General features: G+C 55.7%; 1 protein-coding gene across 1 annotated transcript in view; it reads left to right on the forward strand.

Moving 5' to 3' along the window:
- Nucleotides 1–26,678, forward strand: part of Tbc1d9b (TBC1 domain family member 9B) — a 35,508-nt gene that overhangs the window by 3,030 nt on the left and 5,800 nt on the right. Inside the window, exons 4-19 of the mRNA XM_004629418.2 lie at nt 1,584–1,694; nt 6,841–6,959; nt 9,858–10,086; nt 10,810–11,068; nt 12,474–12,681; nt 13,614–13,826; nt 18,729–18,890; nt 19,219–19,369; nt 19,897–20,111; nt 20,848–20,965; nt 22,240–22,525; nt 24,075–24,204; nt 24,284–24,382; nt 25,070–25,138; nt 25,814–26,054; nt 26,349–26,414. Coding sequence (XP_004629475.1) covers nt 1,584–1,694; nt 6,841–6,959; nt 9,858–10,086; nt 10,810–11,068; nt 12,474–12,681; nt 13,614–13,826; nt 18,729–18,890; nt 19,219–19,369; nt 19,897–20,111; nt 20,848–20,965; nt 22,240–22,525; nt 24,075–24,204; nt 24,284–24,382; nt 25,070–25,138; nt 25,814–26,054; nt 26,349–26,414 — 2,676 coding nt within the window. The remainder of the gene's footprint in view (nt 1–1,583; nt 1,695–6,840; nt 6,960–9,857; nt 10,087–10,809; nt 11,069–12,473; nt 12,682–13,613; nt 13,827–18,728; nt 18,891–19,218; nt 19,370–19,896; nt 20,112–20,847; nt 20,966–22,239; nt 22,526–24,074; nt 24,205–24,283; nt 24,383–25,069; nt 25,139–25,813; nt 26,055–26,348; nt 26,415–26,678) is intronic.

Here is a 26,678-nt window from a genome sequence, read left to right on the forward strand (position 1 = left end):
GAAGACGTGTGTGGGTGTGAGAGTGTGTGTGGTGCCGGGCACTGAACCCTGGGGCCTTCGCTCCGAGCTACGCCTGTTGCCCTTTTTTCTTGTTTTCTTTCTTTTTTTCTTTTTTGGCGGAACCGGCCGCAGGCCCTTGCGCTTGCCGGGAAAGCTTATTGTACTGAGCCATCTCCCAGGCCCCTTGTTTTCATTTTTGAGGCATGTCACTAAGTGGCAAATTCCCCCAAGCTGGGCGCACACTGCGACCCTCCTGCCTCAGCTTCGCGGTACGTTGAAGCGTGCACCGCAGAGGGCAGTGGCCAAACCTGCAGAGGGAGGAAGGAGTGCTGGAAGAGGAAGGCCTCTTGCTGACTGGTCAGGAAAGAGTGATGTGGAGAAAGCACTGTCACAGTGGGTGTGTGACAGGAAGAGCTTGGGCGGTGCTCTCAGGCTTCCCTTAAGAGATGAGAAACTCGGATCTTCTTTTCCCCTCAGATTTGACAGTTCTGAAAATTTACGTATCCTTTTCAGTCCATGACTTTTGAGGCTGGAAGAAACTTCATTAAACTTTTAAAAATAAAAGTTTGCCAGCATGGCAAAAGAAAAACTATTGTCTTCCTCTATTTGATATGGAAGACAGTGTTACAAAATGTCTTGTGAAGAACCAGAGTTTTCAGATAGAAGTGGAGGGGGAACACGTTGTGCAGTAAGTGCCCAATTTATGGAGCTCCAATGCAGGAGAACTCGCACGAGATTACACACCTTTGACACAAAGACGCAGTTATATCGCATACACCACGCGTGTGGGCCATTCCGATCTCTGAATGTTTACAACTTGAATGGTGGTGAGTTAGGGACTTATTTTCTCATTCCAAAGAAACCCTTGAGCGGGCACAATCCCTGCGTGAGGGAGGCTGAGACAAGAGGATTACGATTTTAAGTCCCATCTGGGCAATTTAGTGTGGCTCTGTGTCAGAAAAAGGGCTCTGGCCCGGTATGGTGGCACACCTGTAATCTCAGCACTCAGGAGGACCCTTGTGAGTTTGAAACCAGCCTAGGCTACAAAGTGAGTTCAGCGTCAGCCTGAACTGCATAGTGAAACCTTATCTCAAAAGGCTCCCCCCCCCAAAAAAAAAAAAAAAGAAGAACAAAAAGAGAAGAAGGAAGGAAGGAAGGAAGGAAGGAAGGAAGGAAGGAAGGAAGGAAGGAAAGGGGCTCTGGTGTAGCTCAGTGGTAAAGCTCCTGGCTTCAGTCCCCTGTACTCCAAGAAAAGAAAAAATACAGTGCTTGGCGGGGGAGGGAGGGTGGGCGCGGAGCTGAGCGTGCGCAAGGCTGGGTTCAATTCCCAGCACCATCAAAAAAAGAAAACTACTTGTTTTCAAACCTGATCTTGTATTTTTCCGAAAGAAGCAACCCCAGCATTGGATGAGGTTTGGGTTCCCTCAAATCTGTGTGCACTCCTGCCTGCGCAGCTGTTTCCGAGCCAGGGGCTAAGCACCTTCTTCCGGAAGAGGCCGGAAGGGAGCTCTCCGGGAAGCAGGCGCTGCCCCTGCAGGCTCGGGCGCCGCCCGCCTCACCTCCGCGCCTCTCCGCCGCTCCAGGTCTGCTCGTGGGCACCCTGGACGTGGTGCTGGACTCCAGCGCCCGCGTGGCTCCTTACCGCATCCTTCACCAGACCCAGGACTCGCAGGTCTACTGGACCGTGGCGTGCGGTAGGTGTTGTCCGAGCCTTCCCGGGAGGGCCAGGGAACGCAGCCACAGGCGTGGCCGGGCTTCGTGGGTGCGCACCGTGCCGCGCTCTCCCCAGGTGGACGCTGGAGCTTCACCACGCAAGGATTCGTGTGTTCCGGTTTGCCCACTGGCCTGCTTGTGTGTCTGTTACGGCACCGAGGTCCTTCCCCGCCCGCAGGTCTGCTTCAGTGTTTCAGGACAAGCGCAGGCGTCCTCCTCATGGCCCCCTTGGGGCAGATCAGAGTTCTATCTTTGTGCTTTAGTGATGACTTCACTAAAGTGATCCCCAAGCAAGCCCTGAAACACTGAGTGTGCCTGAGCGCAGGGAGACTTAAGCTTCGCTCAGGATAGGAGCAGTAGCACAAGCACTCTGGGAAGCTGAGGCAGGAAGGTCACAAGTTTGAGTCCGGATTTGGCAGGCTAGCAAGACCTTATCTCACTGGGCATGGTGTCACACCAGCGCTTCAGAGGTTGAGGCAGGAGGATGGCCACAAGTTTGAGGCCAGCTTGGACTACATTGTGAGTTCAAGGCCAGCCTAAGCTATATAGCAAGACCCTGTCTCAAAAAAATAAACAACCCCCTCCAGACATTCTCTCAAAATATTTTAAAATGGGTTAGGGATGTAGCCTGTTTCATTGTCTTCAGTTTAATCCTCAGAACAAAACAAAGACAGACGTACACAATAAAGTTATGTGTTGACAGCGTAATGAAAACATTGGGGCTGGCCAGATAGCTTAGCAGATACAGGGGCTGGAGTTCAATCCCCAGCATGCCGTGTGGTCCCTGCTCCTGGGGTGCACTGAGACAGTGATTGAGACTGGGCATGGTAGTGTGTGTGTGCACTTGGGAGGCTGAAAACAGGAGGATCACTGTGAGTCGGATCTGTGTAGTGAGACCCTGTAGACCCTGTACTAAATACATAAGAAAAGAGGCTGGGGACTGGAGGGTGTAGGAACCTAACTAAGCCTGTATTTCTGCCACGGCAGTGATTCTGCCTTCCCTGATTGAGCGTCAGGACCAAACTGTACTCCCTAGGTTGGCCAGAGGAAGCAGCCAGCTATAGGGGAAGCCTCCTAAAGGCCTTGCACAGCAGCGCTCCAAAAAGTGCTCCCTTCAGGAACCTCCAGAGAGGTCCTTGGTCCTCTGCTTCGAAGGTGAGGAGGCCGTAGCCCCAGGGGACTAAGTCACCTGTGGAGTCCCCAGAGCTGCAGCACCTGCTGCCTGCTGTGAGCTGGAGGCCTCTGATCCTGCCTAGTACCCCAGAGCTCAGGCATCCTCTTGCTGGGCAGGTGATGAGGCTGCTCCCCAGCTTGGGCTGCACAGCCTGCTGTTGGAGTGGGCACCCTCTGACCTCCCAGCAGTGAGCTGTGAGATTGGGCAGATGGAGCAGGGTTCATCCTAGAGCCAGAGTGGAGGGCTGTAGGTTGGTGTCTTTTTTCCCCCCTTCTCATTTTGTCTGTCTGTCCATCTGTCTATCTGTCTTTCTTGTGCTGGGGTTTACGAGTTTCAGACCATCCTGAGCTACAAAGTGAGCTCAAGGCCAGCCTGAATTGGATTGCAAGGCCCTGTCCCAAAAGAAAAAAGAAAAAAACAAAAGAAAAAGGGAGACTGGAGAGATAGCTCTGCAGTCAAGCACCTGCCTTGCAGGCTCAAGGCCGAGGTTCAATCCCTGGTACCACATGCAGTGCTGCCCCAGAACCCGGGGTGCACCATGCTGGCCACCAAAACCAGACATGGTGGCATATGCCTGTAATCTCAGTGCTGGGGGAAGTGAAACAGCATCACTAGGGTCTGAGCTGCATAGCAAGACCCTCTGCCAAATGAACAGATAGATAAATAGTTTAAAAATTATTTTAAGAAAAGAAAAAGGTCTTGGGGGATTTTTGTTTGTTTTTGTTTGGTTTTGTTTTTGAGACAGGGACTTGTTATAGCTCAGGCTGGCCTTCAACTCACAGTGTGTTCCAGGCTGGCCTCAAACTTGTAGGCTCCTTCTGCCTCAGCCTCTGAAGTGCTAGTGTGCCACCAGCCTTTGCGTTGAGCTACATCCCACCCCTGACCCTTTTTGTTTTTTGAGGCAGGGTCTCACTAAATCCTTAATTGCCCAGGTTGGGCTGGAACTTGCCATCCTCCTGCCTCCACCTCCCAGAATGCCGAGATCGTGGGTGTGTGCCACCGCAGAGCCCACTGAGAGGGGCTGTGTTAAAGCCAGCCTTCAGCCCCTACCTCCAACCCCACCCTTACCTTCCACAGACTGCAGCCCACGCTGGCATCTGCCCACACCCTAACTCTCTCTGGGCTGGGCCCCCAAAGCAGCTCCCCAGAAACCAGAGGTCCTGCCAGCACTGCCCAGTCATCACATTAAGTGTCTCGGCTGTTGTTGGAGGGACCACCACCTGCACTGCCGCCTCTTCTCCCCAACTCATACCCTGTGCAGACAAGCCACACACTGCAGGACCTGCATTTCCTGCCTGCACCCTCCCAGGAGGGGTGCGTGGTCCCTGCGTGGCCTTCCTCAGACACCTTCGCCCCTTTCTCCAGCAGCGTGCGCACACGCAAGTCTCTCCCTGAGGCTGGAAGCTGCCAAGGGCAAGGGCAGGCTCTGCCAGGCGGCCAGGCAGGGATTCCGGTTTGGTTGCACTCTGCTGTATGACCCTGGATGATGGATGTAGACCCTGTCCCAGCCTCATCCTGGACAGTGAAAGTGATGGTTCTGTCTCCAAGGATTAAAATAATCCATGAGACCCTCTGAAAAGAAGCGTGGCAGTTAGTAACCTAGTACCCTTTGTGTTCCCACTACCTAACAGATGGCATAGGGTTTTTTCCCTTTTTGAAACAGGGTCTCACTGTGCAGTTCAGGCTGGCCTTGAGCTTACTTTGTAGCCCAGGCTGATCTGGAACTCAGTGATCCTCTTGCCTCAGCCTCCTGAGTGCTGGGATTACAGGCGTGTGCCATAACACCCAGCTGGCATAGGTTAATATTAAATGAAGATTAAGTTACTCTTAATAATTCTTGTAAATATACATACATAAGCATGTTTCTGGCATAAACATTTATAATTAAAATACAGCAGATGTAAACAGCAAAAGAAGGTTTCTTCTGTTTAGATTGGCAGACAAATATATAAAAGAAAATGACACGGTAGAGCTGTGTCACGTGTGCATTTAACTTCTGAATTCAATTTGTGGCTTCTGGCAAAAAGACAGAGATAGAAATTCCCCTGTCAGCTAGACCTTGGTCTCAGTGCAGCAGAGTTAAAAGGCTATTTTAAAAAGGTGGAAAATAAAAATAAATTGATCATTGAAGAGATTTCCTGGGAAAATTTTTTTTTCAGTACTGGAGACTCAGGGCTGTTCTACCACTAAGCTATGTCCCCAACCCTTTTTAGTTTTATCTTGAGACAAGATCTGAGTTGCCCCGGTGACACTTGAGCTTGGAATCCTCTTGCCACAGCCTCCCAGAGTACTGGAGTCACAGGCCTGTGTCATCAGGCCTGGCTTCCAGGGAGAGTCTGACTGCCTATGGTGACTTTCTATGTCATTGTGGGGCAATCATTTTCATGTGGCCATCCTCCTATGGCTCCTGTGGGGATGGCCTTTCCTATGCAATTGCTTAGTGGGCTGGCCAGCCACTTGAGCAGATAAGAAGACCAAGACCAGCCAGGCTGTGACCACGTGACAAGCAGCGCCAATGGCCAGAGAGGCGGCTGTGGCCAAGGCCAGCCACGGAAGGGTCAGCACCTAACTGGTACAAGCGTTGCCATACCAGGTGGCCAGAGATTGGGTGCCTGGCGAGAATGCCTACTTCAAGGCTGTGGGTGGGGCTTGGGTGGAGCATCTGCCTCAGCTACCTGAGGCCTGCGTTCTGTTCCTGCACCGCCAGAGAAGTCTGGTTCACAGCCCTATGTTCTGCATGTTTCTTGGCCAAGGCTGCCTGCACACCAAGTTCATGAATCTATGCATGCTGCGAGGGACAGCCGGGAAGGATGCAAGTTGTCCCCTCCTCTCACGCTCTTCATGGCAGATATAAGCAAATCCCCAAAAAGTACGATGTTGAGGGGGAAAAGGGCCAAGACAGGCAGGAAGCTTCGCTTATCTCCATTCAGCCTTTGCTTCTCTCCCAGCCCCTTGGTGGGTCTCCCTGTTGGGGACTGGCACTGCGCTGCCTTCTCGAAGTTTCTCCATCTCCTCTGGGCCTGGAGGGCCCTCTACAGAGGGGAGCAACTCAGCAGGGAAGTTGAGAGGGTGGCAGCTTCTGCCTGCCAGCAGTGCCCTGCTGCCCAGGAGCATGGCGCCCTGCAGGAGGCTTGGCTGGCCTCTGGCATGCAGCCTCCCAGGAGAGAGCTGGAGCCCCTTCTGCAGAGTCTGATGGTGGCAGGTTAGTCACCCGCGTGCTAAGGAACACCTGAGCTCTTTCAGCCGAAAGCAAAGCCTTGTTAGGTTAGCAGGCTTGCAGGTCTCCAGACTGCCCAGCGAGCGATAAACATCCCCCGTGGCATCAGGGAGGGATGGAGTCTCTGCCTCCCTCACAGCGCTGAGATTCTGCCTCCCTTTACTGGAACTGTTTTATTATTTATTTATTTACTTGTGTATTTGGTACAGGGTGTCACAGTGCAGCTCAGCCTCATGGTGACCCTTTTGTTTTCAGCCTCTCGAGCTCCAGGATTACAGGCGTGTGTCACCACACCTGGGCTCTGTGGCTGGCTCAGCCTCACCTGGGGTTGGCACTGGCATAGCATGTGGTGCCAGGGAGCAAACCCTGGTTCCTGTGCTTGCTTCCGCAGGCGCTTAGTCCCTGAGCTGCTGCTAACTTCTCACCGGCCCTCATTTTATTACTTTTGTTTTATACATATAAAGTTTAAGAAAAAGTATAGCCAGGCCTGAAGACACATACCTGTAATCCTTGCTACTCAGGAGGCTGAGGAGGGAGGATTGTGAGCTTCAGGCCATTCTGAGCAGTTCAGACCTTGCCGCACATCTAAAAAAAAAATAACAGGAGGAAATTCCTACACGGTTTAGGGAGCATGGTTTCACTGCAGGATAGGCCGCCCATCTCAATCCTTTCTTTCGTTTGTGTTTAAGACTTACTGGTTTCATGAATTTCCTTTATGTCACCAAACCCCTCATAGGTTCTTCCCGTAAGGAGATTACGAAGCACTGGGAATGGCTGGAAAGCAACTTGCTGCAGACACTATCCATCTTTGACAACGAGGAAGACATCACCACCTTTGTCAAGGGCAAGATCCACGTAAGGCTCCTCTGCCAGCCGTTCTCACTTCTCGGCCGGCATGTCCCATGCATTCAGCCGACTGCCGGCCACACAGTAGGGGGAAGAATCACATGTGTGCCGAACACTACAGACTACTTTCTTGTCATGATTCCCTGGACAGTATAGCGTGACAGCTGTTTCAATGGCATTTACATTACAGTATCGTGAATAACCTCACTGTGTATCGGTCACAACACAGACAGTACACTGTTTACAGAATGGACTTGATATCTGGGGGTTCTGGGACCTTTGGGGACCTAGAATCCGTCCCTGTGGACACCAGCAGACGACTGGAGAGTCTGCTCGTCTCGAAGCAGCACAGTACAGGCGTCACTCCCATTTTACAGGGATGGAAGCTGTAGTGTCCACTTGCTGTCTTAGAATTGGAAGGGGCAGTTCAGCTCATTCTCATTGCTGTGATTGGACCTAGAACGTCCCCAGGCCCCTCAATCTAGGCTTGATCCCCAGCCCTGGCTCTGGGAGAGGTGCAGGAGCTTTTGAGAAGGGCCACCAGGAAGGAGGGAGGTGGGGGTACCTTCCTCATGGAGGTCACAGGGCTGAGCCCTTGGAGGGACACTGGCCCAGCCCCTGGCTCTCTGCTCTCCACCTGCCATGATGTCAAGATCCTCTCTCCAGCCCATTCCCCACCACGAAGGCTGTACCGCCATGGGCCCGTAAAGCACAGGCTAGAATCAGCTCTTCCCTGTAAGTGAATATCTCCAGCACTTCTCAGAGTAGCAGAAGGTGGGCACAGGTCAGGCAGGCCTGCCCCTCCTGGCCAGCACCAGAGGCTGAAGCCTAGCTTAGAGTTTTTGTTCTTGGCAAGTAACTTAGATGGAGGTGTGTTTGCATCTAGGGCCTTTGCTAACAGGAAGAGGCGAGATGTGAAAGGCCATGATAAAGGAATGTTTTATTCTAAAACTAACATGGTTTTAATTTTTGTTTTGTTTTTGAGAGGATCTCACTTCTGCAGTTCAGGCTGGCCTTGAACTCACTGTGTAACCCAGGCTGGCCTCGAACTCAGTGATCCTCCTGCCTCTGCCTCCCAAGAGCTGGGATCGTAGCATGTGCCACCGGGCCCAGGGAAGACGCGTTATTTTGAAAGACACAGTCCCTTTCCCCGGCAGTTCTGTCCCTCAGCATGCACCCTCTAGTGTGCTCCCGTGCGTACTACTGCCACAGCTATGTCCAGGTGCTCGTTGCGGCTCTGTGTTAGCAGAACCCTGCCGAGCACGCCTCCGGCTCCCGTGGGGTGGGGCAGCAGCTGTTCTCAGCTCCAGAGCCAGCGCAGTCATGGCTGGCATGTGCTGCGTTCTCTGTCTGCTTGGTCTGCAGAATGCTTCATTTCCAGGGGACTTGTTAAGTTCTGTGAGGCATGCTTCCAAGAACGTACTGCAGACGCCAAAATGATGAAAATGGAGGCAGTGAGGCTGAGCAAGGATGAAAGACAGAAAGGCCAGAGCTCATCTGCAGTGCCGGGCCTGCGCGCTCTACCTCTAGTGGACAGAAGAGCCCAGAGCATTTGGCACACCTCACTTTCATGTACTTAGACACGGAGCAAGCAGTTAGGGTAACGGAAGAGTCAGCTGCCTCCTGCAATCTGTAGCATGTGCCCAGGTAAACAGCCGGGCTCCAGCTGTGGTGACACCTCCCTGGGACTTCCCACGGCAGCATGTTGCCAGAAGAGCACAGCCTACCGTTTTTCTCCTTTGTGCTCACAGAAGGTCAGCCGGGCCTCGATCCTCAGTACCTGATCTAGGTCTCCCCCTTTTTGCTTTTGTGATCACAGCAGTAGAAGCAAAGGGAAGTGCGGATGCCCACGTCTGTCCCCATATTGTCAGGCTCCTCCCCTGAGCTGGTCTGCAGACTGAGCAAAGCAAAGCAGTTCGGCAAACCCATCGAGAACCCAGCGGTCCTTACGTGCTGTGATATCATTATAGGCCTTCTGGGCAGGCCCTGCTGATGGACAAGTCTTTCTGCCCCTTCACTTTTGATCTGGGAGAAAGCTCTCACTGGTGAGAGCGGGGTCGCGTTCCTCCACCCGTTACATGCGGGGACTCCCCCGGGGTCGCATGACTCCTAGAGGCCCGCACACCCTCTGTGCACTTCCGGCCGAGCACAGCGAACAGGCCAGCAGATGACGGCCCCTCCATCTCCCCACCTCCAGGACCGAGTCACACCTGTGCTGCCTCTAGTTCCCATGCTCTTGTCCTTGTGATCTGTGGGATCCCACAGGGTGCTCTCTGTGTCACCAGCAGGCTTCAGGCCATGAGATGTAGACTTGCGAGATCACTGTGGGACTGCGACTCATCAAGCCTTATTCCCACTCTTTGTTCTTGTAATTGCCCTCGTGAAGTCAAATGTGTGCGTGCTGAACAATTGCTTGTCCTCAAGGATTGTAAGGAATTCCAGTAGGATGAATAGCACCCCACTGTTGTAACACTTTCTAAAAGCAGGCAGAGCCCAGGTGGGCGTGGGGCGTCCCATCGGCTGCGCAGCCTGAAGGCAGCTGTACTTGGCATTTCTAGGTGCCTGAAGCTTGGCTGCACCATCTCAGACTCAGGCTTGGAGAGCCACATCAGCGCTCAGAAGCCTTTGGATTCCGAAGCTTTGCAGTTTGTAGCATTTTAGGCCATGGCTGCTCACTCTGGACTTGTATATTTTTACCGTTGAAACGGAAATGAGTTTACTTAAAAGTCCCTCTCAGTCTGTGGCCAGACAGTCCAGGAGCTGCTTGTCCCTGCACAGCAACCCCTGTCCCCTGTGTGCCTCAGTGGCAGACCAGCCAGAGGGCCACCCCCTCCCCACCTGTGCTCTAGCCCTCGAGCCCAAATCCTAGGCGGCCTCCCTCCGTTCAGCCCTGTTTTCTCCCTGCAGGGCATCATTGCAGAGGAGAGCAAGAGCCTGCAGCCCCAGGGAGATGAGGACCCCGGGAAGTTCAAGGAGGCTGAGCTGAAGATGCGGAAGCAGTTTGGGATGCCAGAGGGCGAGAAGTTGGTCAACTACTACTCTTGCAGCTACTGGAAGGGCCGTGTGCCCCGGCAGGGCTGGCTCTACCTGACTGTCAACCACCTGTGTTTCTACTCCTTCCTGCTGGGCAAAGAAGGTGAGCACCACCAGGCCAGCGGGCAGCCAGGTACCCTGTCCCCTAGGCCCTGCGGTTCAGATGCATCCTGCAGTCGGGCTGGCTCCCACAAGCCTCTGCTACCCATGCCCTGGCTCCCCTGAGCTCCAGAAGGCCCGCTGCCTCTAGACTGCCAGCATGCTGTCAGTCTCCCTCTTCCCTGCCCACAGGTACCAATCCATACATAGCACATGGGGCTCCCTAAAACCCAGCTACCACCTTAGCAGCTCCCAGACTTGAGCCAGGTGTACACGTGCTCCCGTGTACAGCCCACCAGGAGGACCCCACGCTGTCACCTGCCGTGGGCCCCTCCCAGCAGGATGCAGGCTCACCTCTGCCCAGTGTCAGCTCCCTCTACTGCCTCTGCCACCCAGAAAGCACCCAAACCTCTAACTGTTGATCGCCTTTCACCACATCTCCCGATCAGAGTCCCCTGATGTCCCTGCCCTCACCACTTGTCAAGGCCAGGAGGACTTCTGGCAGGGCAGGTAACCTGCTCTGTGTGACTTGGCTCACACATTCGTGGACCTTCTCCGGGTCATTTTTGGGCCCAGTGCCCACTGACTGGCTGGCCTGAGAAGCAGTGGCCTGGCCAGTATGGGGCCTGGGCTGCTGCAGGGCCCTCAGGCATGGATCTCTCCATAGCGAGTTCGGGGCACAGGTGGAGTTGGGAGCCAAGCCTTGCCCAGTCTGTCTGGATTCTAGTGAGCCTTGTGGTGCAGTGGGTGGATGTCACACGGCTGGAGAAGAATGCCACGCTGCTTTTCCCTGAGAGCATCCGTGTGGACACCAGGGACAAGGAGCTCTTCTTCTCCATGTTCCTCAACATTGGCGAGACCTTCAAGCTCATGGAGCAGCTGGCCAACCTGGCCATGCGGCAGCTGCTGGACAGCGAGGGCTTCCTGGAGGACAAGGCTCTGCCCAGGCCTATCCGGCCACACAGGAATATCTCAGCTCTGAAGCGGTGTGTGACCCTGGGGGTGATGGGGACGGGCAGTGGGTGAGGGTGGTCCTGCCTAGGCCATGTCCACTGTGGAAAGAGGCAGGTGAATGGTTATTGTGCCATCACCCTGGGTGGCTGGGGGACACCGAGAGGCTAGTGATAGCCTGTGAGTCCTGCCAATGTGGAGCAAGCACCTTGCCTGGTGGTAGGAAAGTGCTCTCTGCATCCTGTCTCAGGCGAGGACATTGAGTCACAGAGCAGCGTAGCGCCAAGGCCTGGATGAGCCCTGTCAGGAGACCACAAGGCTGCATCCATAAGGCTGTGGTGAATAGGGCTTGGGTGTGCAGTCCTACCCTGCCACGGTACACCGTCTCCTTGAGACCCTGGGCCTCAGGATTGAAGCCAGCTGGAGATAGGCCATGCACAGACCTATGGTCGCTGCTGCCCTGGCCGAGGGGTTGGTGGAGTAGATTGTAGTGACCAGCACCTCCAGATCCCGTGTCTGCCCTCAAGGCTGGCTGAGAACTCAGGGTACACCCCACCAGATTCACACCTGGGCTGTAACCATGGGTTGTGCCGTCAGCCTGTGGTGCCCCTTCAGAACCAGCATGCTGTGTGGTTGTCTCCGTGTCCTACAGCGAGTGGTGGGGTAGCTTTTAGGGCTTTCCAGAGAAAACACCAGTAGGGCTGGAACTTGGCCCTGCCAGTGACCTACCTTGAGGTATATATCAGGCCCACATGGGCCAGGGCAACCCAGACAGCGAGGGCTCTCCTAGAACAAGGGTGTAAACCTCTTAGAGACCTAGTGCCAACTGCAACCCCAAACCCACTTATGTATCACAAAGTGCCAGTGCCTCAGTTAATATGCTCAATGCCTGAATAATGAGATTTCAGTTTAGAAAAATGCTCTGCACTGATGTTTTGTGTAAGATACAGTATGTGCAGTTTACCACTCAGCCCAAGGAAGTCAGGTCTGTGTGGGCAGGACATACAGGAAGGAGAGGGAGGTGCCGGAGCCCTGCATCACGTGGACAGAACCACTTCCACTTCCCTATCGGAAGCTCTCCTCTGTTTCCAGGCTGGGATTAGCTCTTCCCAGCGGGGAGCAGCAGCCTCGGGCCAGTGGCTTGTGTGGTCTAGGCCTTGCAGCATACAGGCCCTGAGTCGCCAGTTACGGCCTGCCCTTCGGTGCCAGAGGGCCAGCGTCTGGGTCCTTTCGGAGCAAACAGTCTCAAGACACCCTGGGTGCTGCCACTGCCCTGCTGGTCCTGTGCCTGTTCCCATGCGCCTTTTGTTGAGCTCAAACCCTGGCCACGGCCTACTACCTGGAGAATCCTGGGATCCTGAAGTCAGTGTGCAAGCTGAGCCTCCCCTCGAGGGCATGCACACTCCCACACAAGCCTCCTTTCCCACCTTGCTTCCTCAGAGACTTGGATGCCCGAGCCAAGAACGAGTGCTACCGGGCCACATTCCGGCTGCCCAGGGATGAGCGGCTGGATGGGCACACGGGCTGCACCCTGTGGACCCCATTCAACAAGCTGCATAACCCTGGCCAGATGTTCATCTCCAACAACTACATCTGCTTCGCCAGCAAGGGGGAAGATGCGTGCCACCTCATCATCCCTCTGAGGGAGGTGAGAAGCACAGGCTTGGCTCAGGCCCACTAGGCGCAGGGCTCCTGCCTTTCTCCAAGGCACCTCGCACACCCCCCTAAGCAGCCGTGCCCTTCCATCCTTTGGCGTAGGTAGGAGAGGAGCTGCCTGACCCTGAGCTCTTCCCTCTGTGGTGCTCCATGCGTGCTCCTCCAGAGCCATCCCTTCCTCTCCACGGCCTCCACCCAGGACACCTGTGTCTGCCTGGGCCATCAGGATGGTCCACAGTGACACATCCTCCCACAGCACCCAGGGAGCCTACAGCATCTGTCCAGGCAGTGAGACCCTGCCTAGGACCCTCCAGCGGGAGCAGTCACCAGCTACCTCCTGGGGCTTGTGCCCTCCACTCATGCACACCCATACCTGGCTTGCATGGTCATACGTAGCACACACACACACACACACACATACACTTATGCTTGCACACATGCACATAGATTCACACCATGAGTGCTATGCACTCGTCCAGAGCCTGTGTGAGCACTCAGGCATGCGCACGCACGCACACACACACACGGCACACATCCATGTCCTCCGTCTGCCCATGCCCCAGTGGGCTCAGCTGTGCTCTTGGAGGCACTGTTCTGAAGCGCTCTCAGGATAGGTGTTTAGGGAGGCCTGCTGTGAGGGCTTCAACAGAGGAGGAGGAGGCAGCCGCCCTTTGAGAAGCCTGCAGGACCCTCAGCTGGGCCAGGTATCTCCCGTGACCTCCTCCTAGGGCTCACAAGGCCAGTACTCACTGTCAGCAGGTGTGACATGCAGCTCCCACCACCAGGGTCTTGCCCAGAAAGTGGCAGAGTCAGGATGTGAATCTGTGTTTTGCCTACCTCACTGGGCCACTGTGGCCCTGTCACAGTCACAGAGCTGGGTGAGCTCCCACGCTCAGGCCTGAGTCTGTACTTGTGCCTCCTCAGGTGGCCATTGTGGAGAAGGCTGACAGCTCCAGTGTCCTGCCCAGCCCTCTCTCCATCAGCACCAAGAGTAAGATGACCTTCCTGTTCGCCAACCTGAAAGACCGTGACTTCCTGGTGCAGAGGATCTCGGACTTCCTTCAGAAGACTCCCTCCAAAGAGCAGGGGGGCAGCCTCGTGGGAAGGGGAGCCAGCGCTGCAGATGCAGCACCAGAGGTGAGGGCATCTGGGAGCAGGCCCAGGGCAGGCCAGCCGAGTTGAAGTGGTCAGTGGCTTCTCTGTGCTGCACGCAGGTTTGGGCTGGATCTGTGTGTGGGCCAGAGAGCTGAGTTCTGGGGCACCCCTGCATGGCTGCATCCCTCAGCGCCTCATCCACACTGTGGTCCCTGAGGACCTCCCGCCATCTGGGGAGCAGGGCTGGGTCACACATGGTCTCTGCCTCACTGCTCTTTCAGCCTGAGCTTCTGGTGGGAAGGCTTTTTATTTTCAGTGTTAGGACTGGCACTTGGGATCCTGGGGCACCGGGCAAGTGTTCTTCCCCTGGACTGTAGCCCCGGCTGAGACTCCTTTCAGGCATAACTGTAACATCATCATTATGCAGCAGGTTTAATAGTCATCCCTCAGTATCAGCCGTGCCTTGGTAACCAGAGGAGGCTGGATGTAGGACCCCTCTCTGCCAGAATCCATGGATGCTCAAGTTCGCTTAGGTGTTTAGTACAGGGTCTCACTACACAGCCTGGACTCAGTGATCCTCCTGTTTTCAGCTTCCCAAGTGCTGGAATTAAGGCATGTGCCACCACGCCCAGTCTCAGTCACTGTCTCAGTGTACCCTGGGGGCAGGGATGGGGGCATGCCTGGGGTGGAGCCCATCCCGGCATCTGCCTAAGGAGGCCCTTTAATCCACTGAGCTATATGGCAGGCCCTTGAGCTCCTTCAGAGACAGCGCATCCCCTGCATGCTTGGACTTCTCCAGATGACCTAGACACCTAACACAAGCAGATGCTGTGTAAATGCGCCTTTCGTGCTTTGGGCCATGCTGACAAGCAAATCTGCACGTCTTTACAGACGCAGCTTTCCCCTTCTGTACACGCTCTGCGTCCACTCGGTTGGGTCCGTAGCATAGAGGGCTGACTGTATTTAAATTTCCCCAAAGGCAAGTGTGTGTTTTTTGGTTTGGTCGTTTGATCGTAGTTGCTGACATTATGGGTTGGTGCCACCAGGCCCAGCAAGCTTTAAAGTAGCTTAAAAGATACACCTTTACTTAGTTAATAAAGCAGTGGAGGAGCTCATTCTACTCTCCATGCATCTTTTTGTTTTGGTTTGGTTTGAGACGTGGTCTTGCTATATAGCTCAGGCTGACCTTGAACCCAGGTTGGCCTTGCACTTAGAGCAGTCTGCCTGCCTCAGCCTCCCAAGTGCTGAGATTGCAGGCATTCATGGGAGACCACGGCAAGAAGATCCCCACAAGTCCAAGGCCATCCTGAGCTACAAAATGAGTTCAGAGCTAGCTTAAATTACGTAGTGAGACCCTGCCCCAACATATTTTTAATTTTTAAAAATCACTGTACAGGAAGGAGGAAAGGAGACAAAAAAGGACTGCTGAACATTTCCACATTGTTCATAGCAGGGAACTAGTGTTGTCTTGAAAGGTGGGGACTAAGGGATTGATAAAAAGATACTAACTTAGACCTAACATACAAATACATGACAGCTGTGGTGGCGTACATTTGTGATCCCAGCACTCGGGATCCCAAGGCAGGAGGATTCCTGTGAGTTTGGGGCTGGCCTGGGTTACATAGTAAGATCCTATCTCAAAAAAGCAAAACAAAGAAACATACATGTATGCCCATGTACACACACACATGTTTTCTGATAGACAGGAAGTAGCAGGGCAGAAGGATGCAGTGAGTCTACGATAGTACTTTAAGAAGTTCTGTATATGAGGGGTCAGCCAGATAGCTTAGTGGACTAAAGCGCCTGCTTAGGCAGAGCGTAGTGGCTGGAGTTCGATCCCCAGTCTGCTATGCCGGCCCCAGCCCCAGGCACACTGAACCGGCCACCCAGTCTGGGCATGGTGGCATACATCTGTAATCCCAGCCCCTGGGATGCTCAACACAGGCGGATCATTACAAGTCCGATCTGTGTGGTGGGACCCTGTAGACCCTGTACTAAAAAATACAAAAAAAAAAAAGGTCTGTGTATGGGTCAACAGAGGGCTGAGCAGTGTTAGCTTTCATCACTGGCCGGCTACCAGAGGTGTCAGCTTGTCTCAGTCTATGCGTTCTGTGGCCACCTGTCCCCAGCAGGACACCATGGCAGGAGCACATGGTGGAGCCCAGCTCTGCGCCTCCAGTGGCCAGCAATGGGGAAGGACTGGGTACCAGCCTCACAGTCAAGGGCACCCTCCCCCAGACCCTACCTCCTCAGGCCATGCCACCACCCCGCAGTGCCAGATTGGGGCCTGGCCTTGAGCACTGGGCCCCCAAGGCCAGGGTTAGTGTGTCCCTTCCAGCCACCTTTTGTGTGAGCAGCGCCCAGCTGAACACAGGAGCATGTTAAGGGTGTTGGCAGCAGGACTGCAGCTGAGAGAAAGGCTGGTGGGGATGGGAGGCTAGGGAGAGGCCCAGGGGGAGTGGGCACAGCAGCGGCAGAGACGCTCCGGCCGCAATCACAGAAGCAGGCAAGCGGCCTGTGGAGGCCTCAGTTGCTTCTGCTTGTGCTCTGCTTGCTTAGTGTGAGAGGAAGCAGAAAGTGAGAAAGGGCAAGTGGTTTTGAAAATTTGCTCTGGATAAATACATGAAAGGGCTATTGAGGGGGAACAGGACCCTGGGCAGCAGCATGAGTCCCCCAAGGCCAGTGAGCCTCAGTGAGGCGTACTCCATGGGGCCTCTGCAAAGGGCAGCCTGGCCCAGGCTGGATCTCAGGCTTGCAGGAAGCATGTCACACAGGAAGCTCATTCTGAAGTCCCTTTGCTTCCTTGGCACTGAGATTTCTGATCCTCAAAGATATTTTCTGCTGCCTGAGAGCTCATTTGTGTCCTGGACCCTTTTTTTCAGGGTGAAGGGATGCTGGGAGTAAATCCAGGCCTTGCACACGAGAGGGCAGTGCTCTGCCCCCAGATGTGTTTTCAGCCTCCAGGTCCTTTTGGGAAGCTCGGGCAGGAAGGAGCGTCACCGTGGGCACACTACTATGTGCCGTGGTCCTGCCTTCTGGATTCAAGCAGCATGTTAGTGTGTTTAGGCCCAGGTGTGGGGGCACGTGCCTGTCATCCCAGCACACAAAAGGCTGAGGCAGAAGGATCATGCAAGTTCAGGGCCAGCAAGTACAGTCTAAAAGCATATTTAAATGGACCCAAAATCCACTTGGAAAATACCAGTCAAGGTCAAAGGGTACACAGTGGGTGAAAACTAGCAGAGCTCTCTGTTTTCTTCCTTATTGAGAACAGCGGTGTGAGGGCAGGGCTCGAGGCCTGGACACGTGTGGAGAGCAGTTTGCCAGGTTCCTCCGTATGCACCTGCGAGGCCACCACAGTCACAGTCAGGGCTCTCTGTGAGAACAGGAGAAAGGGCCCTTGGAGACCCTGCCCCTTCCCATAGCTGCAGGATGAGACCTGAGGGGGAGCAGAGAGCAGAGACCCTCAGCAACTGGGCTCGCAGACGGGTTACTGTTCAGTCTGCTGTCCTGCAGGGACCTCCCTGGGCTCCACTTTCTGCTGGGACAGCATCCCCCTGGCCTTCTGTGTGGGCAGGCCAATGGCCGCAGCCCGTGTCCCTCCTGGGTCTCTGCAGTAGTCCCTACAGAGGCACCGCTGTTTCCTTGGCAGCCAGGCAACACTGCTGAGCCCCGATCAGGGTCCCAGTACCACCAGACCTGTGGGCACAGGGCACAGGCCCCACTGGGGAGCACTGGGGAGCCACTGCAGCAGAATGGGCAGTGGGTCCCTTGAGCCCTGTGCTCACTTGAGAGCAGGAATGTCCTCCCAGGGGAGCTCAGGGGCTGCACACACAGCTCTAGCTCTGGCCACCGGACCACATGGGCTCCCTGGAGTTCAGTGGCTCACACGGCTGGCCCCAGAGGCAGTGCAAGCAGAGGGAGGATTGTCAACTATCGCCACACTGCACCTTCCGGGCCCATCTCCAGGGTGGTGGGCAGCACCTCCCTCTGCAGCAGCCCTGTTAGCAGGACAAGGGCCAGAAGCGAGGTTCCAGGGTCCAGAGAAAGATGTCAGGCCTTTGTCCCTCCTGCCTGCCATATGTCGCCTGCCTGGTACCTTCCCAGAGTCCCTCCCCCAGGGGCTGAATGCAAACCCCAGACTGGGGAGGTTCCTGTAGCCCTTCCGGGGTGCAGAGCAATAGGGCACAGGCCTGCTTCTACTGGGTTCACCATTCCTAACTAGGCCCTTGGAGGAAAGTGTTGCACAGCAGAGGTACCAAGCACTGCAGGCTCTACCATGTTACTTGGGGCACCCCGAGAGGAGTCCAGTGTCTGAATCAACAGGCTGTGGCTTCCCCAGGCCTGGGGCAGCAAGGCACATCAACTTAGAGGGGTTTCAGAGGCCAACTTAGAAGGGTGTGGACAGCCTTTCTGAGGAGTCCACAGAGTGCTGAGGGTGTTGGGCCTTAGAGGCAAGAAACCCCTCTGCCTTGCTCCTCTGACAGCTAGGGATGGGTGAGTGCAGGCGGGGTAGCAGTCAGGACCCTGGGAAGGGCAGGCATGTTGCCGTGTTCCGCTGGCCCCTGCTGTTGCTGTCATGGCTTGGGGTACTAGTGGAGTAGACTTGGCAGCCTCACCCCTGAGGCGCAGCGCCCACTCCCAGGCCAGGTCTGAGCCCTGCACTGCCCCTAGTGCCATCGTGGGGTCCCTGCTTCCTTTGCACAGTTCCCAGTACAGCTGGCTGGCAGTAGGTTTAAGGAGGGTGCCAACCCAGCCTATAAGCCTATGGCAGGCCTGCAAAGTGCTCAGGCTCTAGGGAGGACAGACCTAGGTCACGTGCAGCAGCCACTGCCAAGGGCCCTCGCCCCCATGAGCCCCAGTCCTTCCCCAGGGACTCTGTCCGACCCTGCATGAGTGTGCACAGGGCTCAGTTAATGGTTGGTGCCCTTTTGTTTTATTTTCTAGCTCCTCCCAGCTTTGCAAGAACTGCCCCAAGCACCCACCAGCCCGTCCTTGCCCCCCTGTGGCTGCTTGAGTTTCAGTGCCCAGGAGGTGCCCACTGCCTCCCAAGGCCTGCTCAAAGTCTTCCAGAGACAGTTGCCCCTGGAGGACCTCGGACCCAAGGGGGTAAGTCCCAGGCACTGGCACTCTACCAAGGGGAGGGCTCCAGCTGGCCTCTGGGTTACTGCTTTTGTGCCCACCGTGGGCACTGCCCTCCTGGGCCTGCACTGGCTGTTAAGGGCAGCCTAGGCTCTCTGTGGGACTGACCCATCAGTGGGCATTGCTCGTCGTGGGCTCCAGGCTTCAAGGGGTGAAGGTGCGGGCCCTGCTGTCCCTGCCCCATGCGTGGCTACTGGCAGGGCTTTCAGCCCTTGCAGGGAAGCACAGACCGTCACCAGGTCCGCCCTCCGCTTCTAAAACTCTTGGCCCCAAGGTCCCGGTTCCTTCTCCTCAGGCCAAGGAAAAGGCGAAGGAGGAGGCATGGAATGCCCACTTCTTTGAGTATGGGCGTGGCACGTGCATGTACCGCACAGCCCAGACTCGGAAGCTGGTCCTCAAGGGCATCCCCGAGAGTCTGCGGGGAGAGCTCTGGCTGCTGTTCTCTGGTAAGTCAGGCCTGGATGTCCTTCCTCACCCCGAGGCTTCTGTGCCCAGTGGGCGGCAAGCACTTCACAGTCACAGGGTCCCTGTTGTATCCCTCACTACCCTAGCAAGTGCCACCTGCCCATCATCCCCACAAACCAGATGAGGCAGGGATTACAGATCCAGGGCTCATCTGAGTGCTGTGGTGAGACACTGTCTCAAAGTGATACAACAAAACAAAGGGCAGGGCCTGGTAGAAAAGATAAGAAGGAAGGTCTTGGCTGTCTGCAGAGGACCCAAAGCCATGGGCAGCGCTCTTCTGCCTCCATGGGTGGGCTCTGAAAGGACAGCATGCACACCTGGGCCCTGGGGGCTTTTCAACGTGCAGGTTCTGGGGCAGCTGGCTGTGACAAGCAGTTAAGGGAAGCTTTGCTCATACCTGTTAGCCCCAGAGTCCACTCGGGAAGCATGCACATCTCCAGCCTGCCCTGTGCTTGCCCCCAGGCACCCAGAGGACAGAGCGCAGAAGCTGCCACCCATCTCTCCCCAGGGGCCTGCAATGAGATGATGACCCACCCCGGATATTATGCTGAGCTGGTGGGGAAGTCCGTGGGGAAGTACAGCCTGGCCACGGAGGAGATCGAGCGAGACCTACACCGCTCCATGCCCGAGCACCCCGCCTTCCAGAACGAGCTGGGCATTGCCGCACTGCGGCGGGTGCTGACAGCCTATGCCTTCCGGAACCCCACCATCGGCTACTGCCAGGTACCAGGGCTCGCGGGCCCAGAAGCCCCCAGGGAACGTCCGGGCCTGGGCCAATGTGGCAGTGATGCATGCTGGGGCCCACCCCATGCCTCAGGAAGGAGGTGAGCACAGAAATCCACTTAGAGGCCATGCTTCTCTCCTACGTCATACTTTGCCTTTCTTCTACATGCTTCTGATGTGAGTCTTAGAAGCACTAGAGAGAGTGTGGGTGTGATTTACCATTTTGACAGTGACTAAGGGTACAGTTCAGAGTGTGAAATACATTCACATTAGGCAGCCGTGACCACACACACCCCACTATCCCTCACTATCCTAAAAAGTGCCACCTGCCCGTCATCCCTGCAAACCAGATGAGGCAGGGATTACAGATCCAGGGCTCATCTAAGTGCTGTGGTGAGACATTGTCTCAAAGTGATCAAAACAAAACAAAGGGCAGGGCCTGGGCCTGCGCTGGCTGGCCCCCACCCACCCACCCAGCCCTGGGTCCTGGCCACAGCCCACAACATCATCATGGCCCAGAGTTCCCCAAGCAGATACCCTCTGTGGAGGTGCCATGGGCTGGTGTCTGTCTCCCGTTTTCTCAGTGCCTTCTGAGCCACTCCAAAAGAGCTGGCTGACCATTTCTTTCAAATTGTTTTCCTGCAAGAGAGAAGCAGGGTGAGGGTGAGGCCAGGATAGGGGAGGCAGCTTCACTTAGGGGCCGTGTGAGCCTCCCCTCGCTGTCTGTACCCGGCAGGCAATGAACATTGTGACATCCGTGCTCCTGCTGTATGGCAGTGAGGAGGAGGCCTTCTGGCTCCTGGTGGCCCTCTGCGAGCGCATGCTTCCGGACTACTACAACACCAGGGTGGTGGGTGAGTGTACCCGGTGCCCACGCGGTGCGGCCCTTCTCACCAAGAGCTGCTCTGGGCTCACAGCCATTTTGCAGCTGCACAAGGTTGCCGGGAAATGATCTCATAGCCAGCACAGCACCTGGAAGGCCGAGACAGGAGGACCACTGAGTCGGGCCAGCCTGGGCTACATAGTGAGTTCAAGGCCTGCCTGGACTATGTAGTGAGACCCAAAAAGAAAAAAAAAAAATCACATCGCTGGTAAGTAGACAGCCAAACACAGGAATTCGCCCCTGTCTGCACCCATAGCCCAGACCCCAGACCTTAGGTGGCTTCCCTGGCATTCCTGAAGTAAGAATTAGAGGATTTTACACTTCACTGGTTTTGGAAAATCAGCCTGGAGACTAAATCACCATCCAACCTTTCCTTGTCATTTTTATATAGAAAATTTTATTTTTTTAAGAGCAGAATATATTTATTGAGAGGAAGAAAGCATTAGTTTGAGAGAAGGACAGACCCAAGTGGGTTGCCCTATATAGAAAATTCTAAACATAAGAATACAATTCGCCCCACATACCTGCTGCCCAGCTTCAGCTCATGTGAGCTCCCATGCAGAGAAGTCTGTGTCAACAGGTAGACAAGGACCTTCCCATGCTGCTCGCTGCGCAGCCACGTGTGCCGGTTACTTGGCATCTCCTGTTCTCTTCTAGTTTTTGGAGTCTCCTAAGGTCCTTTAGATGTGCATCTGTTGACAAGCAGTAGAACAGAACTCAGTGGGACCACCATTCAGTTCTGAGGCTGTTAGGGAAGAAATCTGTGCTTCCCCGAGGAGATCCCTGGGATTCAGCAAGCACGGGCCAGAAACCCTTGGGGCAGCATCACCTCGGTACTGAGTGCGCGCACACTTTTCTTTGTCTGGATTCTTTAAACAGCCCAGTATAAAATGACTGCTAACATAGTGTTCGTGTGGTGTCACCACGCATCATCTAGAGATGGTTTTAGGTGTCAGGAGGGTATCACAGGGTCCGTACCCAAGCTTGGCTGTCCTACACTGAAGACTCAGGCCTGTGGGTTTGGAATTGGTATTGGGGGTCCTGAGGTGGGTCCCCAGTGGAATCAGTCTGCTTGCAAGTACAGAGCTGCAGGGTGCACTGCTGGGTCTCGTGCTTTCTCTGTGCTCCCTCTACGCACAGATATGGTGGGGCTGGGCTGGCCAGGGCCCAGGCTGCACTCATCACAGGGCCACTTGCAGGCCTGGGCACGCACCGCGTTCCTCCAGGCTTCTGCCTCTCCCGCAGGAGCCCTGGTGGACCAAGGTATCTTCGAAGAGCTCACAAGGGAGTTCCTTCCCCGGCTCTCAGAGAAGATGCAGGACCTGGGGGTGATTGCCACTATCTCGCTGTCCTGGTTCCTGACCCTCTTCCTCAGCGTCATGCCCTTCGAAAGCGCTGTGGTCATCGTTGACTGCTTCTTCTACGAGGGCATCAAGGTGATCTTGCAAGTAGCCTTGGCTGTCCTGGACGCCAACATGGAGCAGCTGCTGGACTGCAGCGATGAGGGCGAGGCCATGACCGTGCTGGGCAGGTGAACATGCGGGGCTCCTCCTTCCCAGAAGCTGGCAGCAGAAGCCCACCCCTGCACGGCCTGGGCACATCAGTCAGCACTAGCAGCTGTGCCCACCAGTGCCAGGCCACACCGGGCAGGAGGAGCCTGGTCCCCACTGGCTCCTCCAGCAGGAGATTTTCTTCCCTAGTGAGACCCAAGCTGCGCTTGGCGAGTGATCCTGCAGGGAGGAAACCAGATAGGGAGATGGGCTTGAGCTGGGCTATTGGCCAGCAGCGTGCAGTCAGGAGCTTTCTTGGGGGGAGACCCAGTGATTCCCACGATGCCTCTCAGCCAGAGTCCAGCAGGGTGCCTGTGGTTTGCACAGCACTGTCTTCATTGTGCTCCTGAGCTCCCACACCGCTGCTTCCCCTACCTGTGTAGAGCAGCCCACCTGTGCCTGCTCCAAAGAGTAGCTCGTGGCCACTGCAGAATGGGTGCCTTCCTGGTGCCCCCTGCCCCCTGTGCCACCACTTGCAGCTTCCTCTGGGATCTGGGCCCTCCCTGCAGCCTCCCCCTAGCCCCTGACCTAGGCCCACTTCACCATGGTTTTCTCAGCCCCTTTCCCTCACCTGCTTCTCACAAAACTTTCAAACCACATCTGACCGTATCTGACCCTGAACCTCTCCTGGCTGGTGGGGAATGCCCCATGTCACAGCTGGTCCCCTGCACGAGGATGTCGGAGTCCCCAAGTGTGGCCTTTGAGCCTGCTATGCCTCACTGCTTCTGGCCTCACTGTCTATGCCTAGAGTTCCCAGGCTGCTGGCCCTACCTGGTATGCTTGCCCAGCCCAGAGAAGCCACCCAGGGCATCGTGGGACACAACTTCTTCCTCCTGAGCCAGCAGCCCAGGCGAGGGCTTCACACTGCAGGACAGGCCTGTCAGGGTAGCTTCCTCCCTAATGTGAGCAGAGATAGCTCCAGGCTGCTGCAAGACCCTAGTGTTTGTGCCCTGATGGCATGTGACAGGGACCAAGCACACTACCCCTTGAGTGGCAGGCTCAGCACAGAGAGCCCAGGAAGATGTGAAGCCGTGGGGGGCCTGGCCCTAGCTCAGTCCTTTAAGTGGCTGCTTCCACAAAGCTGTCAGCCTCAGGTTGCTGGAGTTCAAACTCACAACTCTCCCGCTGGCCAAAAGTGCCCTGAAGGCATTCGAGGAACAAAAAAAAAAAGATGTGAAGCCTTGACCCCAAGACTGTTCTTGGAGAAGCAGAATCCCCTGAGCCACTCCAAACACTGCCATTGTCCATCCCCCAGTTTCCTGTAGACAGTCCTTCGGTCCTGAGTCTTGCTGGCTAGGGCAGGAGTCCCACATCGAGTCATCCTTCAGCTGGTAGGGCACAGGTGTACAGAATGTTCTTGCCCGTGATACATCCCCACCCCTCAAGGTTAGGCTCAGAGTTAGTGCTCAAGCCCTCTATGGTTGGTGTGCTGGGCTCCTGGTCACACCTTACCTGGTTTGTGCGTCACATCACTGAGGGAGACATTACTGGCCAGCAGGTGACCTGGATTCTGCCCTTCATCCTTCATAGGTACCTGGATAACGTGGTCAACAAACAGAGTATCTCTCCCCCTATCCCACACCTCCATGCCCTGCTGACCAGTGGAGATGACCCTCCTGTAGAGGTGGACATCTTTGACCTCCTGAAGGTGTCCTACGAGGTCAGCACCCGGTGGCACCAGGCCAGGCTTGTGCCTGTAGCAGCCAGACTTGGTCTCACTGACTCCCCTTCACCTGCAGAAGTTCAGCAGTCTGAAGGCTGAAGACATTGAGCAGATGCGGTTTAAGCAGAGACTGAGAGTGATCCAGTCCTTGGAGGACACAGCCAAGCGGAGTGTGGTAGGTGGCTGGCGGGAGGCCGTGTGCCTTGATGGGAGGCTGGCAGAGACAGTGCCCAGGCAGACATGCTGCAGGGCAGCTGTGTTGTGGCCACGATGCAGCACAGGCCAGGCCCAGCTGTGGAGATGCATGGTGACGTCGCGGGAGCTCCCTCCCACACTACTCTGGTCACGTCATGGGAGGCCTTCCCTCCGTTCTGGAGGTTCGGCATTGTTGGGGCAGGGTTCTCCCAGCTTAGCCCTGCCATGTGCTTACTGCCCCTGTGCCCCTACACTTACTCTGGAGGGTCAGGCTCCCTTGCCACCCATGCTGGGACCTCAGAGCTGTGCATTTCCGGCTTCGCCTGCATATTCCCATCCCTTCCCTTCAGCCCACTGAGGGCTCTGCAATAGCAAGCCACAGGAGTGACAGGCTGGCTGAGACTTGACAGGAAGTTAAGCCCTGCTTAAGAGCCAGGGTCTCTGCAGGGATGCGGACAAAGGAGCTAAACGAACATTGCTTCAGCTCAGGGGAGACCCTCAGTGCCGCCCCAGGGCAGCGCATGGTGACAAGTGGCAGGCGAGACAGAGCGTGTATGCCATACCCTCCCGTGGTCCATCCTCTGTGCACTCCTTCAGCAGCCTCTGGTTTCTGCTGCAGCGGGAACTTGAGAATCCGTCGATACAACCCACTTTTCTCTTGTTCTAGGTCCGAGCCATCCCGGGGAATATTGGTTTCTCAATTGAGGAGCTGGAGGACCTTTACATGGTGTTTAAGGTGACAGCCAAGAGCAAAGGCAGAACCAGTGTCCCCTCATCCCCAGAGTGCACCACATTGCAGCCACTTTCTCCCAGAAGGGAGCTGCACAGAGCCTCAGAGGCAGCTGCTAACACTTCTCATGGCAGGCCCGAGTCCTTGAGCTTAGACAGGAACCCATTCACACTGGCCTAGCATAAGAGGGAGTTCACCACTCACCTGAGGTGTGAGGGCTCAGGTGCCCTCAGACTCATGACTCATAGGGCCTCCCCGTGCGACTTCTGCAGAAGGGTGGCCCTGCGACCAGGAGCTCTGAGGTCATCTTATCAGCAACCCCAGCAAAAACCTTTGCTTTCCAAATAGTTCTAGCAAGAGATCCAGGGTTGAAGAGTGGAGTGATTCAAATTAGGTATCCCAGGGCCAGGAACTGCTCAGGAAAGTTTACACACATGCGTGAGAGGCTGCTGACGAGGGGGAGGCTGAAGAGGAGGCAGAGCCAGTCCGCACTGCCTCTCAGTCCTTGCTGCCACCACTGGTCCCTCTTGGGCCTCTACCCCTGGGCGCGTCCCAGGCTGGCCCTAGCTTCTCTACGAGTCCACTGCATAGGGTTCTGTGGATGACTCAGTTGTCCATTCTGGCTGTACAGATGTGGGAGGCAGGGGTGGACAGCCAGCTGTAATGGCCATGTCCCCACAGGCCAAGCACATGGCGAACCAGTACTGGGGCAGCAGCCGCACAGCCGCCAGCCGCCGTGACCCCAGCCTGCCCTTCCTGGAACAGTACCGGATCGGAGCCAGCCACTTCCAGGAGCTCTTCGCCAGCCTCACACCCTGGGCCTGTGGCTCCCACACACCTGTGCTAGCGGGTCGAATGTTCCGACTCCTGGACCAAAACAAGGACTTGCTGATCAACTTCAAGGAGTTCGTGACAGGAATGAGTGAGTGCAGCAGGGACCCAGCCCTCCGCCCAAGTCACTTTCTTGCTGCTACACCAGAGGACAGCCTAGATCCCTAGCCCTTAACCGTCAACAAGGTGAGCAGCAAGGAGCTGGCACCCTGGGCCCTGCTTGCCCTCCCTCCTGCAGCCCCAGAGAGGGCAGAACAAGCCTGGCAGGGACCTCTCCAGGAGGGAGCCCACCTGCCCAGCTGGAACCCTAGAGAGGAGGTGTGGGCTGTGGGTATGCAGTGTGACTCAGAACTCCTTCCAGCGCCCCCCATGGTTGGCCCTACAGGTATGATGTACCACGGAGACCTCACAGAGAAGCTCAAGGTGCTCTACAAGCTTCACCTTCCCCCAGGTGAGAGCCTTCACCAGGAGTTCAGGATGCAGTTGGACACAAGTACCTGTGGAGCCCCTGGTCCCACAGTAGGGCAGAGGAGGGAGTCAGCATGAGGCTAGGACCCAGACTGGCTGTAGCCCTATAGGGCCATGACAGGAGGACTTGGAAGAAGTCTCCTCTGTGGGAACAGGGCACCTAAGATCCTTGAGGGGGTAGAAGTGCGTGGTTGAACTGAGACCTAGGCGTTCATCAGTTCCCAGAGGGTCAGCCTGGGGACTCAGC

The sequence above is a fragment of the Octodon degus genome, unplaced genomic scaffold (genome assembly GCF_000260255.1).
Source record: "Octodon degus isolate 3935 unplaced genomic scaffold, OctDeg1.0 scaffold00029, whole genome shotgun sequence".
Taxonomy (NCBI): Eukaryota; Metazoa; Chordata; class Mammalia; order Rodentia; family Octodontidae; genus Octodon; species Octodon degus.